The following is a 16,451-nucleotide window of genomic DNA, read 5'->3' as shown; positions in this document are numbered from 1 at the left end:
GGATTCGCAGGATCGGGCGGGCTGACTTCGAGGAAGTGGCAAAGAACGCACGGCTTAGTGAAGTAAGGGCCACGGCTACTCACAACCTCTTATTTCGAGCCTAGTTCACGCCTTCCGCTTCGAAAAAGTGCGTGTTCATGCTCTGCGTGGTCTTTAGCGCGTTGTTTGACTTTTTTTTCGAATGTGCTCTCTTTGTTTTGTGTAGTTTCGTCTTGCGGTGAAATTCACGCATCTGCAGCTGGCCTGTGACATAAAAGCGACTTTATTCAGGGTGTGTTTTGAGCTCCACCAGAAGTTAGCACATTCTCGACGCTTTTGCAAGGCTCAGTATGATTTACGATGCAGTCTTTTAGCTTCGAATGTACGCCCGCATGTATTGATTTGGTTTGTGGTGATTAACGTTTTTAACGTTCCGAAGCGACTAAAGCTAGGATGCAGGTCGTAGTGGATGGCTCCGGATAACTTTATCTAGCTCGCCTGGGGATGTTTAACGTGCACTTTGATCGTAGAGTCGTACGTCGGCCGGTAAATTCCTCGTTGGCGTTTCATAATGCTCGCGCCGGCGCGCTAGCGCTGCTTTAGAAGTTGGCGCCTCGGCGCGATTGTATTCCTTCAATAAATTTTTTTTTTTACTAGTTGTAACACCTTGTCACTATTTCGCATTATTGACGGCGCCTCCAGAGCACCAAAGCTAGAACCAAGGCTGGGTGGGGCTCACCGAAGCCTGTGCATGCCAAGGGGTATAAGATCGCGGACAGCCAATTTTGTATGCGAACACTTCCTGCGACGCCTGCATTATTGTAATGTCACTTGCTCTTCAGAGGCCTCCGTTAGCCATTACATGCGCCCTCCTGGAGCAGTACTTGTAAAAAAAACAATATATCGTCACGATTACCAAAGCACCCCGCAATGAAAAAAACGGCCCTGTTGCCAGGCATTGCTGACCGCACACAGCCATTCCGGCTGTGTGCGGTCAGCAATCTCTGACGCGCCGGCCGAACAAAAGTATCCTGCAGGCACGTAAATGAACCTACGAAACCACGTACACATACTTTGACGCTGTCAACACCTGAAATTTTGGTAATTACGCGCGCGTTTGAGTACACCGCGTGCTCAACGTCGCACGCTTTACACCTTAAATACGCCTTGAATAATGGTCCTTTTCTCTATTTCTTCCGCAATTCCAACACGAAATTCTAAAGACCAGTTATCGACGGACGAAGAAAGATCTCGATTCAAGAACTGCTCCGCAGTGCTCGAACGAACTTTTCTGCGGTCTCTTCCCGTAGCGTGTTAGTCGTCGTCTGCTACGGCAGGCCCACCATCAGCGGCGCCACCATCGAGGCCGCGCCGAGCGCAGGAGGGAAGTGAATGGCGCTACTTTGGGAGATTGAGGGGCTTTAGGGGTTAAAAAGCGCCCTCGGTCCTGAACTGGGTAGTACCAAGCTCGATCGTCTGCTTCGGAAACCACGTTTACAATATGGACTCGCCACTATCGGTTGTGTTGTACCACGGCTTGCACCGAATATCGGGCGCCGAAGATTTTTTTTCAGGGGTGGCACGCTGCGTAAAGGCAATAAATTATGCAACGCCGAATACGTGTACGCCGTTCAAGAAACAAGCGGCGAAGTTTTAGCGCGGTGTCAATCGCAAGTGAAGCGAGTCGCATACGAAGTTGAACTTCAGGTAAGGTTTGCACGCTGATAGATTCAGGCACACAAACGCGAGAAAATGCTCACTATAAATGAATTCACAGCAGCGATAAGCAGACGTGTACGGAACTGCTCGAGCGCACGACGGTACGCGCCACGACGGCAGCGGTCTTTCGACGTGCCGCGAAACGGCGGGCCTCCTGCAATCTTTGTTGACTGCATGCCGCTAGACAAGTATACATAGTTACGCCTGCACTGTAGTAGCGGCCATCTGTCCTTTTAGCAACTGATAAATCTCATGCAATGCATATGCGCTTGCAGTAACGTACGTGCGAATCGCGCTGCAGCACGAGCTCGTGCGCTGCTCGCTTGATGTAGCTTTTAATGATAGCGCTCGAACATCGGTGTGCTGCAATCAATACTACCTTGCTGCGCTGCGTCAACGTGCTGGCTTGAGGTCAAGGATGAGCTCATTTAGCTCTCTAACTTGTGCTGCTCGTAGTGGGGCAGTGAACTGTCACCGAATCAGCCCGACCATTTGTGCTCCTTCACACACACCTGGTCACTTCATTGGCACGCGCGAGGAAAGCAGAGACGAGGCGTGGGGCTTGGAGTCTCGGCGCCAACTAATCTTTATTCTTTTGTGCGCCGGCCACAGAACGCGCCGGCCATCTCTCGGCGGCCGGCTGTCTACAGTCGACTGCGGTCGGCTCTGTTTCGCGCTGGCAGTACTGCGGCTTATCCGCGGCATATTTGTGTTCACCACAGCACGCCACACCCCCCCCCCCCCTAGTGAGAACACGAACGGAACCAACACGACAAAACACTCGTGTGATTAGAGGTTGAGGCGATTTGGCGCATTTAGACGTCTGCCACTGCGCGTGTGGTAGGTGCGAGTGGCTGCATTTTCCGCCCTGGTGGAAACCGCTGCCCTGGGACGAGGCACTTTTGTATGGGTTCCAGGCGACGGGTTGGAGGTGGGTGTCATGGATTGCGTTTCCATGTACGCAGGTTTAAGTCTGTCCAACGAGACAACTTCCCGCCGCCCCCACATTTCGATAGTGAACGTCTTCCGCCCACGACGGAGAACCTTGAATGGCCCATCGTACGGTGCTTGTAGTGGTCGTCGTACAGCGTCGTTCCGCAGAAATACGTGACTACATGACTCAAGCTTGTTGCTCACGTGTGTCCTCTCTGTGGGCTGTCGCGGAGGTGTAGCTCGAAGCTTGTTCATGATGTCACGGAGGCGAGATGCGTAGTCGCTGGCGGAAATGCGAGCTTGCTGTTGGCCAGATGCAAAGAAATCACCGGGCAGACGTAGCGTCGTGCCGTAGACAAGTTCCGCAGCGCTGCAGCCGATATCTGCCTTGCACGCTGTGCGTATGCCCAAGAGCACGATAGGCAATGCTTCCACCCAAGAGTCATGTTCACTTGCCATAAGTGCTGCTTTCAGCTGCCGGTGAAACCTCTCGATCATTCCATTGCTCATCGGGTGGTAGGCCGTAGTCCTGATGCGCGAGGCGCCGATGAGTTTCGTCAGACTGGCGAACAACGCAGACTCAAACTGGCTTCCTCTGTCCGTTGTAATGGAGGAAGGTGCACCAAAACGACATAGCCAGTGGTTGACAAAAGCGCGAGCAACAGTTTCGGCTGTAATGTCGGGAATCGGGATAGCTTCTGCCAGTGGCGTAGCTAGGTCGTCTGGCACCCGGGGCCCATAGGTCTTCTGTCACACCCCTCCCCCCCCCCCCCTGATGTAGTCGAGGAAGGCGAGGATATCGACAATTTCCGGGTTTCAGCACCAGTACAGCCGCCTTGGATACCGCGCACGTTCCCCGGGTAACCCTCTCCTTCGCTTTCTTTCCCAGAGATCGCGAATGCAGCAAATATACACGCTGTTTTTCCTGCGCCAAGTAACACAGGGTGCTGCACTGATAACGTGTGATAAGCCCACGTGCACATCTTCTGTCAGACTGTAAGGCTTGGCAGCCAATACAAATGCGGCACCGTGGAAAATATGGCTCACGTCACAAGTAACAAACAATATCTTTATAATAAAGCTTTAATTACCAATTTTAGCAGGAATATTGCATTTGCAAAATTGAAGCCCGACATTCATATCTTGCCCAACAACAACTTCACAAAAATCGTCGTAGGCACTACGTTACGCAGTATTTTGTCTGTGGGCAGTCTTGAACGAAAACGAAAATTAAATTGTTTGTCAGTGACGCTGATCTCCCCACCCTATTAGAAAACGCTACCTGCCTCCCCGCTGCGCGGGCGCCAATGCTATGACAATTACGAGTTCTCTTCATTCTGATCAATAAAGCCTTGTTTTCATTTGCTGCTATACTAGCAAACGTGATTAACCGAGCTGCGGTACCACCGCAAGATTGGGAACAGAATAGAGCATGCTTTGCGTCGATTCTTGGCGTCACCATAAAAAAAAGAAAGAAAAGGCCGCGATGACGCCGTGCCAGCGAAAGCTTGCACTACTGTTGGTCTGCACTCGCAATGGAGAGGATTAAGGGATCAACGTTACTGGTCCACTATTTCATATTTCTTTCGCTGCTGCCATGTACTGGGCGCCGTCCACAGTGCCAAAGTACTGTAGGTTGTAGCACCCAAAACGATTTTGTTCAAGAAGTTTTTGTTGAGTTAATAACATGACTTTGAGTCCTCAATTCTCGAATTGAAGTGCTTCCTCTATAAGTACTAATTACGGGATTATTAAGGATATGGTTATTATTTTATCTGCCATATTTTTCGCGCTACCGAGTTCCTAGTAATCACAGAAAGACATAACTTCATAGAATCTCGATCGGAAAATATCCTTACAAAATTCACCTTTTCTTTATAAAATTCCGTGCAGCTGATACAGACACTGTACTTGTAACATGAAGTCACGCAACAACAACAGTTTTCTGAAACTTTCGAGGTTAAGAAGGAAAGCGTGAAACATAACGGTCGCAGCGGCTTGTCGGAGCGAGCGCAAGAGGGGAAGTAAAAGCGAGCCGGACATCGTGGCGGGCCCGCGACTACAGCCTGTCGAGTCATACGCCACCAAACTCTTCGGCCGAACCGAGTCCGAAGACGATCCAGAGAATCCCATTCGCGACTTTTGACGGCCCCACTTATGCAACGTCGCTCTCAACGAACGCTTCGTCGTAAACGCGAGCGCCCGGCACGCTGGTTGAACGCCCTCTTGCTGCTGTCTTTGTTCGTCTTCGCTGCGCGTTCTGAACGGAAGAGCGACCCAAGAGCCCCAACGCCTTACAACGCCTCACTGTATGTTTAGCGACTCCTGCTCCCAGCATGAACGCACAGCGCGAGCGCACCCCACATGAAACGTTCCGCTAAGGCGAGTAGTTTAGCGACCATTTCGCGAATTAAATTCTTTTAGCCCGCACATTCGTGCAATTCTTTCGTGGGGTGTTGATCGAGCTGCAGCCGACAATTCTACGGCGCAACGCATCGGGTGCACGAGCTTGGGCTACTGGATACCGGAGCATTCTTTGCAATTTGCGCCCAGTCAAGCCGGCGGAAAGGGGGTGTCTTCAGGCGTATATGACACCCCCCCCCCCCCACTGGCCCCTTGCACCCGGGGCCCACGGCCCCCCGGCCCCCCCTGTTGCAACGCCACTGGCTTCTGCCCACCGCGTGAAACGGTCGACTAACGTGAGCAAGTACATTTGGCCCTGGCAAGGTGTCAATGGTCCGACTATGTCCATATGTATGTGGTCGAATCGAGCATCTGGCCCTGGGAAAGTCTCCAACGGTGTCACCGTGCGACGCTGAACCTTGGACCGTTGACACCTAAGACACTCGCGAGTCCATTGTCGGGAATCGCGGTTGATGCCAAGCCATACGAAACGTGCCGTGAGCAGCTTCTGGGTCACCCGGATTCCTGGGTGTGAAAGCTCGTGTAACGAAGCGTATACCTCCCGACGGAGGCAAGCAGGCACGAATGGTCGAGGGCTACTTGTAGATGTATCGCAACAAATGTCTCCTGCTCCGGTCAAAGGAAACCACTGTAGGAGGAGTGACGTCGATGTTTCCTGCAAACGGCGCAGTTAGTCATCCTCGCGTTGAGCTGCCGCCACTTTTGCGAGGTCTATTCCCGTGTGAGTGATGGCATTTACTGGGCTGCGCGAGAGCATCGGCGACAGCGTTATCTACTCCTTTTATGTGGCGAATGTCCGTGGTTAATTCCGATATCTAGGACATCTGCCGCAGCTCGCGGGCTGTGTGCGTGCCGCCATCAGATTTGAGGGAGCGTAAGGCGTAGGTGAGAGGCTTGTGATCAGTCATTACAAAGAATTCCGTTCCTTCTAAGTAATGACGAAAGTGCCGGATTGCTGCGTACACGGCCAACAGCTCGCGTCCGAAAGTGGTGTAACGCTGCTCGGTGGGTGTCAATTTTCGAGAAAAGAAAGCGATCGGTTGCCATACTCCTTTGTTGAGTTGTTGAAGGACAGCACACACAGCTCCGTCCGAGGCGTCGACCATGACGCACTGTGGGACTCCCGGTTGCGGGTAGGCGAGAAGTGTGGCGTCGGCGAGGTGTCTCTTGATCTCTTGAAAAGCCGCTTCGGCGTCGTCCGTCCAGAGCAGCTCCCTAGCAGCACCTTCGTGTGTCGACAGCAGGAGGTGGAGAGGGTGTAGAACGGCCGCGCACCGAGGTACGAAACGTCGGTAGTAATTTACAAGGCCAAGGAACTCGCGAAGCTGGCGCTTAGTGGTGGGTCGTGTAAATTTCTCGACAGCTTTAACCTTGTCTGGATGAGGTTGAATGCCAGAGCTTGAAACAACATGGCCAAGAAAAGTCAGCTTCTCGGCACCCAGCTCGCAGTTGTCCGTGTTCACCAGGATGCCATGCTCCGCCAGGCGCTGAAACACGGATCGCAGATGCGCCTCATGTTCGTCCGGTGAAGTGCTTGCGATGAGTAGGTCGTCGAGGTATGCATGGCAGAAGTCGAGGCCATGCAAAACGCCGTTAATAAAACGCTGGAATGTCTGTCCGGAGTTTCGCAGGCCGAACGGCATGCGTAGGAACTCGAACAGGCAGAAGGGCGTGGTTATCGCCGTCTTCGGTACATCCTCTGGAGCCACGGGGATATGATAGTACGCCCGCACGAGGTCGACCTTGGAGAAAATCGCCGCACCAAGTAGGCTGGACGTGACATCATGAATGTGAGGTACCGGATAGCGGTCGGGCACGGTTGCTCGATTGAGGGCTCGATAGTCGCCGCAGGGTCGCCAGTCTCCTGGTGTAGACTTCGGTACCATGTGCAGTGGAGACGCCCACGGACTAGCGGACGGGCGGATTATGCCGAGCTCGAGCATGTGGTCGAATTCCTGTCGAGATGCTTGCAGCTTTTGCGGGGACAGGCGACGTGGGCGTGCGTAAACTCGTGGGCCTGTGGTGACAATGTGGTGGCATACATTGTGTTTGACGGCCGCGCTGGCCTGTGGTGGCCGCGTTAGTTCGGGGAAATCGCCGAGGATGCCAGTGAATCGTGTAGCGCCCGGCGGTGCCACGAGCGTGGGGCTGAGGGGTGGATGCCTGGATGGTTTCCCGCGCACTTCTGCTTGTGACAGGGGGTCCTGTAAACGCCGGTTGCGGACATCGACAAGAAGTCCGAAGTTGCGCAAAGAGTCCGCTTCCAGGATGGCAAATTTTACGTCAGCCACGACGAAAATCCACCGAAACGTCCTCTTTAGGCCCAGGTCCAGCGAGAGGGAGCGTTGCCCGTACGTCGGTATCGTCGTATTGTTGACAGCTTGCAACGGTGCTGCGCACGGTCGTTTGCGGTCGGCTGGCGACGCCGGCACGACACTAACTTCCGGCCCTGTGTCAACTAGGAAACGAGCACCTCTTTCGCGATCGGTCAGGAAGAAAACCGATGGGCGACTGTCCGACGGGGCGGGGGCACTGGTCACCCTCAGTGCTGGCCCGGGGCGTTTCCCGAATTTTCACAGGGCGACACACAGTTCCGTGCAGCGTTGCCGAATTTGCGGTGGTACCAGCACACCCTACGCTGTTGTGGTTGTGATACGGTACGCTGTCGTGGTCGCTGGTTTCCGCTCGAGTGCAGCGCTGCGACGGTGTCTGCGAGGCGAGAAATTTCCTCTCGCATATCTTGCAAGGAATTGGCGGACGCTGCGTCTGCGTGCACCGACGCGACTGTGGGCACGGCGACAGCCATGAGTTTAATTGTCGGCGAGCTCGGCCATCTTGGCAAGGTCTGTCTCGCCCGACGCCGTGAGGCCTATCCGTACACTCGTGGGAAGCCTTTACAGGAACAGTTCCTGCAATAAACGACCGTCGCTTGCTGTCGCGTCGCCGGCCAGTTGTTGCATGTGGTGTAGCAACTGGCTGGGTCGGCGGTCGCCAAGTTCGGCCTCCCGCAGTAGCTGTAGGAGACGCTCCGGCTCTGTAGGTGTGACACGGCGAATCAGTGTCTCTTTTAGCGTCTGGTAGGCGTTCTCTGCGGGTGGTGTTAGCAGTAGGCCCCGCACCTCGCTGGCCGTCGCAGGCGGGAGGCTGCCCACAACGTGCTGGTATTTGGTGCTGTCAGCAGTGATGCGGCGTGCAGCGAACTGTGATTCAACTTGCACGAACCAAAGTTGCGGGTCGCCAGTCCAAAACGGAGGTAGCTTGACATCAAGTACGGCTACCGTGGGGCTGTCGGCGTCGCTTGGCTGGTTCATGGCGATCACGTCCGGGTCACCAATTAGCGGCACGCGCGAGGAAAGCAGAGACGAGGCGTGGGGCTTGGAGTCTCGGTGCCAACTAATCTTTATTCTTTTGTGCGCCGGCCCTAACTCGGCGGCCGGCTGTCTACGGTCGACTGCGGTCGGCTCTGTTTCGCGCTGGCAGCACTGCGGCTTATCCGCGGATCCGCGGCATATTTGTGTTCACCACAATTTCACCACGTCGCACCGGTAGAATTGTTAATTGTCGCTGTGGCCGGGTCTCGAATCGTGAATCACCAGCCATGCCTGCTGCTATGTCGGCCTGCCGTCGAGACTAGGTGCAAAAGAAATAATTTTAGGACGCAGATAATCAAGCAATTAAGCTTCAAGAAAGGCGAAGCAGTCAGCATGGGCGCGAAGTTTCGCTTTCCCAGCGCGTCCGACGCTCCGCTTCGTGAGGCCTTGAAGGAAAACAGTAGAATCTGATGTTCGGATTCAGGCCTTCTTTTTCATGGCAGCCCACGACGCAGAAGTAACGACAGTGACGCTTTTTCGAGGCTCAGCTAGGTCTCTCCGGAACGGCGTCGCCGATTCCTACTGCTTCCAGCATTACGTCTCACAGAGAGTCCGTTAATTTTCGTTAAACTATAGGCTGCGGCGAGCTCGCAGCATGGTCGGCGTGATCTGTGAGAAGTGACAAGCTTTTTCGCATTAGCAACAGGGCAGAAAAAAGCGCCAATTGACGCAAAACTCGGGCTGTAAACGTGCTTCGCCATAGCCAGGGTTCAATACTACCCAAGCCAGTACTACCCAGAAAACGTTTCGCGCGCCGCCACAAGGCGCCGCTACTATACCTCAAACTCCAGCGCCAGAGCGTGCGTCTAATTGTCGTACAAAAATCCCTCACGTGACCTGATCCTAGGTGCCTAGGGACAGGATCGTTTAGGGACTTTTGAGAAGGCATGATGGTTGCGCCGAGCGACGGCGCGGCGTGTTCGTTCTCGGCGTGATCGTTCACCGGCTCGCGCGGACCGCGCGTTGTTCAACGTTGCTTATGTGATTGTGCTTGCGTTGCTTGTGTGTTGGTTGTAGCGTTGTAGGTACTTAGCGGGAAAGCCGCGAGTAGTGGTGATGCGACAGTGCGGCTTTCGCCTCGGTGAGCTCTGGCAGTACAGAATCTGCGTTGTGTGACCCGTGCTTCCTTGACAATTGAAATGTCGAAGTGGCCTAGCGCCTCGGCAGCGAAGTTCTGCGAACCGCGATGCCGTGGCGTGCGTTGAATCTCCGGCCCACGCCGACCGCTGGTCGTGTGTCTCCGCAGCGGGATCAGTACTTGTTGGCTAAAAGTCGCGCAGTAGTAGTGGTGTGGCATGTCGGCTTTAAGTCTCGGTGAACTCTGGTGGTGTGAGATCCGTATTTCTGAAGAATTCATTGGTGCTGACGATTGAAATATTCAAGTGGCGTAGCGCCACGGCAATGCAATTTGCGAACCGGCGCTGTGCAGCAGCGTCGTCGTGTTCGCCCCCTTTCGGCAGCGTCATCACATCGCACATGCACTTTTACTTGACGGGACTCGTAGGCGGAGGTATTGCACGTGTTTTTCGCCACGACTTACGTAAGTAATATAATGCATAAGGTGGTGTTTGCTCACAACTGTTCACGCGTCCTTGAAATAGGGCAGCGCATGTTTTCAATCGTGTTCAGCGCTAGTGCACTATCCGTCACTTCATGTGATTTACTTTTATCGTGCGCTTTACGACAATTAGAGAGTTTTAGTATAGCGTAAAGCAGCAAACGCAAAGAGTTAGCGTTAGCGTTAGCGTTGCGTGCACCACACTGCGCATGCGCTATACGTAAACGCTGCTGGAGCTGTTACGTACGTACGCTATTTTCGAGATTAGAGAGTTTTAGTATATCGTAAAACGCTTGCGTTAGCGTTAGCGTGCGACGCAACGCTAACGCAAAGAAAGGCTGCACTGTGCGGCACAAAGTAGTGTTTTAGAATAGCGGAACGAAGAAAAGCGCTAACGTTAACGCAAGCAAATACAGCGCCATCTAGATGTAAAAACACAAAGTACTGGAAAGCCAAATCCACACGAAATGTCGAGCTTATCCTATGCCGAATCCGCAAGTGTGTCCCTAAGTCAAGCTTATCGAAAGCTACAGTCGCTGCGTTAATTACGCATGTAGGTGTTTGGTTGGAGTGTTGTTTTGTCGAGAGTCGCGAAACACACCGATTATTCTTGGCATGCCGCGATCGAGTGTTCTGTGGGACCCATATTAAGTGTCCTTTTTAAGTTGGGATGACATAGACGCCCTCATGCTTCGGGAACGAGAGCGACCGCGCAGCTTCTACGTGTCCTCAAGATCCACTCAACATCGAAGCTATTCCGGAGGGGACGTTTCGCCGGCAATTTCGCTTCCAGAAAGCGGATTTCCCACTTCTTTCCACTTTTTTGCAACGGGCGCCCATCTTGACGTCCGCCCGAATGGATTCAAGGCGAAAACCTCCGTCAGGAGGTTCATATCGTCGTCGTGGATAAAACGCACACGCATTGTGATCACAGCACCGACCGCACTACTGTGTTTTGCCACGGAAAACGTGACATGCATCGGCTTGACATGCGGCTTTACGCCAAGCGAACGAGCGAAACACACTTGGGCGCCATCTCGAGGCGGATACAGCAAACACATTTAGCAAACCCATAGAGTTGTTCTACTAACTCTATGAGCAAACCCTCTCGTTAAGCCTACTGCGCCGCTAATCGAGAACGTATATCGTAAACAACGCCCATTTGTCACCTGTGCGCCACTGTCGAAGCATCATCACACAAATCTAAAGCAATCACGAGCATCAGTGGGGAACGAATGAGCCTAGCAGTGCCGGCAGACGACTCGATAGATCCGAAGCGGGCTGCTCTCACTTCGACTGGCGCCGCCATCTTGCCGTACGTAAGGCTCCCCTTGCGTGCGTTAGCGTTCACCGCTAAATCTCGAAAATAGCGTACGTACGTAACAGCTCCAGCAGCGTTTACGTATAGCGCATGCGCAGTGTGGTGCACGCAACGCTAACGCTAACGCTAACTCTTTGCGTTTGTTGCTTTACGCTATACTAAAACTCTCTATTTAGCGGTGAACGCTAACGCACGCAAGGGGAGCCTTACGTACGGCAAGATGGCGGCGCCAGTCGAAGTGAGAGCAGCCCGCTTCGGATCTATCGAGTCGTCTGCCTGCACTGCTAGGCTCATTCCTTCCCCACTAATGCTCGTGTTTGCTTTAGATTTGTGTGATAATGCTTCGACAGTGGCGCACAGGTGATAAATGGGCGTTGTTTACGATATACGTTCTCGATTAGCGGCGCAGTAGGCTTAACGAGAGGGTTTGCTCATAGAGTTAGTAGAACAACTCTATGGGTTTGCTAAATGTGTTTGCTGTATCCGCCTCGAGATGGCGCCCAAGTGTGTTTCGCTCTAAAGCCCCTCAATTTTTCAAAAGTAGCGCCATTCTTAGATCTTTCCGCCACCCCGCTCACCCTGGCGCGTCCTCCTCCACGCCTCCTGTCGCCCCAGCCTCCTCCGCTGCCCCATTGGCCAATCTGTATCACATGGAAGCAGGCGCCGCGCTTTTGTATATTTTTTCTTTCCAGCGAGGAGCAGGCGCCGCGCTTTTGTATATTTTTTTCTTTCCAGCGCGCGCCGACCTCCATTGTTGGGCCTGCGCGACGACAGTACGGCAGGCGGACTGACGGAGTGCGTTAGCGTAATAGAATGTCTAGGTCCAAGAACTTTTAATTGCGATGCCATGCTGCTGCGCCTTCGGTTGCCGCAACAGACACAGCGAGGGCAAAAAGCTTTTTGCTTTGCCGTCCGGCGGGCGCAACGCAAGAAGTGTGGATTCGCAGGATCGGGCGGGCTGACTTCGAGGAAGTGGCAAAGAACGCACGGCTTAGTGAAGTAAGGGCCACGGCTACTCACAACCTCTTATTTCGAGCCTAGTTCACGCCTTCCACTTCGAAAAAGTGCGTGTTCATGCTCTGCGTGGTTTTTAGCGCGTTGTTTGACTTTTTTTTTTTCGAATGCGCTCTCTTTGTTTCGTGTAGTTTCGTCTTGCGGTGAAATGCACGCATCTGCAGCTGGCCTGTGACATAAAAGCGAGTTTATTCAGGGTGTGTTTTGAGCTCCACCAGAAGTTAGCACATTCTCGACGCTTTTGCAAGGCTCAATATGACTTACGATGCAGTCTTTAACTTCGAATGTACGCCCGCATGTATTGATTTGGTTTGTGGTGATTAACGTTTTTAACGTTCCGAAGCGACTAAAGCTAGGATGCAGGACGTAGTGGATGGCTCCGGATAACTTTATCTATCTCGCCTGGGGATGTTTAACGTGCACTTTGATTGTAGAGCCGTACGTGGGCCGGTAAATTCCTCGTTGGCGTTTCATAATACCCGCGCGGGCGCGCTAGCGCTGCTTTAGAAGTTAGCGCCTCGGCGCGATTGTATTCCTTCAATAAATTTTTTTTTACTAGTTGTAACACCTTGTCATTATTTCGTATTTTTGACGGCGCCTCCAGGGCACCAAAGCGGCAACGGGAACACCTAAGCTTGAACCAGGGCTGGGTGAGCTCACCGAAGCCTGTGCATGCCAAGGGGGCATAAGATCGCGGACAGCCAATTTTGTATGCGAACACTCCCTGCGACGCCTGCATTATTGTAATGTCACGTGCTCTTCAGAGGCCTCCGTTAGCCATTACATGTGCCCTCCTGGAGCAGTACTTGTAAAAAAAAAAAAACACCGCACACAGCCATTCCGGCTGTGTGCGGTCAGCAATCTCTGACGCGCCGGCCGAACAAAAGTATCCTGCAGGCACGTAAATGAACCTACGAAACCACGTACACATACTTTCACGCTGTCAACACCTGAAACTTTGGTAATTACGCGCGTGTTTGAGTACACCGCGTGCTTGCGTCGTGTTTCAGCAACACGAACTCTCAACGTCGCACGCTTTACGCCTTAAATACGCCTTGAATAATGGTCCTTTTCTCTATTTCTTCCGCAGTTCCAACACGAAATTGTAAAGGCCAGTTACCGACTGACGAAGAAAGATCTCGATTCAAAAAACTGCTCCGCAGGGCTCGAGCGAACTTTTCTGGGGATCTCCTCCCGCAGCGTGTTAGTCGTCGTCTGCTACGGCAGGCCCACCACCGGCGGCGCCACCGTCGAGGCCGCGCCAAGCGGAGGAGGAGGGAAGTGAATGGCGCTACTTTGGGAGATTGAGGGGCTTTATTTCGCTCGTTCGCTTGGCGTAAAGCCGCATGTCAAGCCGATGCATGTCACGTTTTCCGTGGCAAAACACAGAAGTGCGGTCGGTGCTGTGATCACAATGCGTGTGCGTTTTATCCACGACGACGATATGAACCTCCTGACGGAGGTTTTCGCCTTGAACCCATTCGGGCGGACGTCAAGATGGGCGCCCGTTGCAAAAAAGTGGAAAGAAGTGGGAAATCCGCTTTCTGGAAGCGAAATTGCCGGCGAAACGTCCCCTCCGGAATAGCTTCGATGTTGAGTGGATCTTGAGGACACGTAGAACCTGCGCGGTCGCTCTCGTTCCCGAAGCATGAGGGCGTCTGTGTCATCCCAACTTAAAAAGGACACGTAATATGGGTCCCACAGAACACTCGATCGCGGCATGCCAAGAATAATCGGTGTGTTTCGCGACTGTCGACAAAACAACACTCCAACCAAACACCTACATGCGTAATTAACGCAGCGACTGTAGCTTCCGATAAGCTTGAATTAGGGACACACTTGCGGATTCGGCATTGGATAAGCTCGACATTTCGTGTGGATTTGGCTTTCCAGTACTTTGTGTTTTTACATCTAGATGGCGCTGTATTTGCTTGCGTTAACGTTAGCGCTTTTCTTCGTTCCGCTATTCTAAAACACTACTTTGTGCCGCACAGTGCAGCCTTTCTTTGCGTTAGCGTTGCGTCGCACGCTAACGCTAACGCAAGCGTTTTACGCTATACTAAACTCTCTATTATCGCGTAGTGCTGTGAACATAACGGAGCTTTAGTAATGTCACATGATCTGCCAGAATTCCACGAAATGCAGAGCAGATGTTTAATATTATTCCGACTAAGGGCGCGATAAGCACAGTGAGGTGGAGCCGAATACTGTGCCCTGTAATCTTCAGCTGCATTTGTGCCCGTTTTTCGCGCTCTTAGGACGGGACGCGGGGTTCGGTGCAAAGTTGGGACGAATGAATGTGTATATACGTCTGCAATAACTTCACCGCAACACATTTGTTACCCTGAACATACTGCCCCGCCCGCTTTACTATAATCTCAGGTGCTCTCGAACTCTATTTGCCGGTATTTTTATTTTCACGTGCTGAATGGTCCTACCGCAATACATATATATAGTGAGGTGAAGCTGATTAATGTTGCCAAGTGCTTTGACAGTGTCAGATCTAACAGTTATAGAATGACATGGCCAATACAACAGCTCACACCTTCACTTTAACAATTCTATTAGGACTGTCAAACTAATCTTACGGCACAGAAAAGCAACGTAAACACCTCAAGAGTTGATTAGCAAGTAATACTGGAAAGTTCAAGTCTAGTGACCAAGGGTGTGGTGAAGTGCTTTAAACATTCAACCAACACACCTTAAGTGCTTAAAAATTTCTAGCATATTGATGCAGGCTGATCAGACTTACTTTGATATTGGTTGTTTTACAATGAAAATAATAGTACTGCGTAAGAGGACGCAAGCGACTCGTGTGCTGCTTGGTTATGCAAACCACATGGGTGCCAGAAATACCCAAACATGGTGCTTGTTTACACACGCTGCTTGCGTCCACTAATCTAAAGCTCTCTAATGTCAGCAGTATAAAGAGAGGCTGTAAAAATATGGCTTTAAATTTCAGAACTCCAATTTTGTTTCTTCTGTACTTGTACAACCTATGGTTTCGTGACAGCATCTGCCTAGCTCATTGCCACATTTTGCGACAAAAGCAGTGATGATTCAGTCAGAGTTCCCTGTCCTAATATTACTCCAATAATTCTTTAAACAGTTCATTTTTTAAGCACGAAGCATGTCATGCCCAACTAGAAAATTAACCATGCAATAATCTATTAGAAGTGGCTAAAAAATCAGCAGTCTTCTGAAGTCAGCTTGATTTGCAGCTGCTAAAATTGGCTATTATTGAATTAGGGCAAGGAAAAAACTGCTTGAATAAACATATGTCTCATCAGAAAGTTGCGGTGGTGTGCTGCAGGCTAAAAGCCGTTTTGGCATTGGTCTACCTCTGTCCCAAAACCAGGCACCACAGCCAAGGCGACTTCACTTGGCTTTGACAGCTTCAAATTCGCTTTCACAAGCACGTAATACTCAGTCGAGGTGAGCTCAATGCACATCACCCACATTGGGGATGCAAAGACATACGGCCAAGAGGATGCCACCTTGACGAAGCAGACACCACAGACTTCGAATTAACAAATGACACCAACTATCCCAACTGGTATACCCTCCATTCAAACCAGAAGGGCAGTACACTTACCTAGCATGGGCAACTAGGGCCTTCATCCAGAGTGTCAATGCGACTCTGCCCCAAGAGGAAGCGACCATTATGTGATATAATACTTGATGTAGGGGTGAAAATGTGCCACATATAAAAATCGGGGTTTCAGGCTGGGACCATTTCCGTGATGCACTTGAGTGTGCAGAATGTGAAGGTGTTGAAGAATCGCTAGCAACACGCATCCTTTACACACTGCAAAGAGCGACATGCTAACTAGAGCTTACTGGGCGCGTCATTTAAGCATATAGGCCTCAGTAAGCTGTAACACATTCTTGGCTATAACAGGATGCACCTAATACTGTAATACTATTGAAAACATGCTGCTCGATTTTCAGTGCACATCTGAGAAACTTGAGGAACAAGCGGCAGATGTTTTCCCCGACCACCTCACAGTGACTGACCGTTGCCTGAGTTGTACGCACCTTAATGACCACTTGCCAAGGAAGGAATGGAAAGCCTCTGTATACGATGGCAGAACCTGTTGTTGCTCTCGAGCATGTCAACACTTAAAGTGCA

The 16,451-nt window shown here is 51.8% G+C and overlaps 1 protein-coding gene across 1 annotated transcript; it reads right to left on the bottom strand.

Moving 5' to 3' along the window:
* Window positions 1-691: 691 nt before the first annotated feature.
* LOC142570790 (uncharacterized) lies at window positions 692-8,366 on the bottom strand. Its single transcript, XM_075679121.1, has 4 exons — window positions 7,954-8,366; window positions 6,169-7,566; window positions 2,836-3,226; window positions 692-724 (listed from the first exon to the last, which is right to left on the bottom strand). Exons 1-4 carry the CDS (start codon window positions 8,364-8,366, stop codon window positions 692-694), a joined length of 2,235 nt encoding a protein of 744 aa, XP_075535236.1.
* Window positions 8,367-16,451: the final 8,085 nt, after the last annotated feature.

This window comes from Dermacentor variabilis, chromosome 2 (genome assembly GCF_050947875.1).
Source record: "Dermacentor variabilis isolate Ectoservices chromosome 2, ASM5094787v1, whole genome shotgun sequence".
NCBI lineage: Eukaryota > Metazoa > Arthropoda > Arachnida > Ixodida > Ixodidae > Dermacentor > Dermacentor variabilis.
Note: the sequence above shows the minus strand (reverse complement) of the source record. Positions and strands in the feature narration are given on the sequence as shown.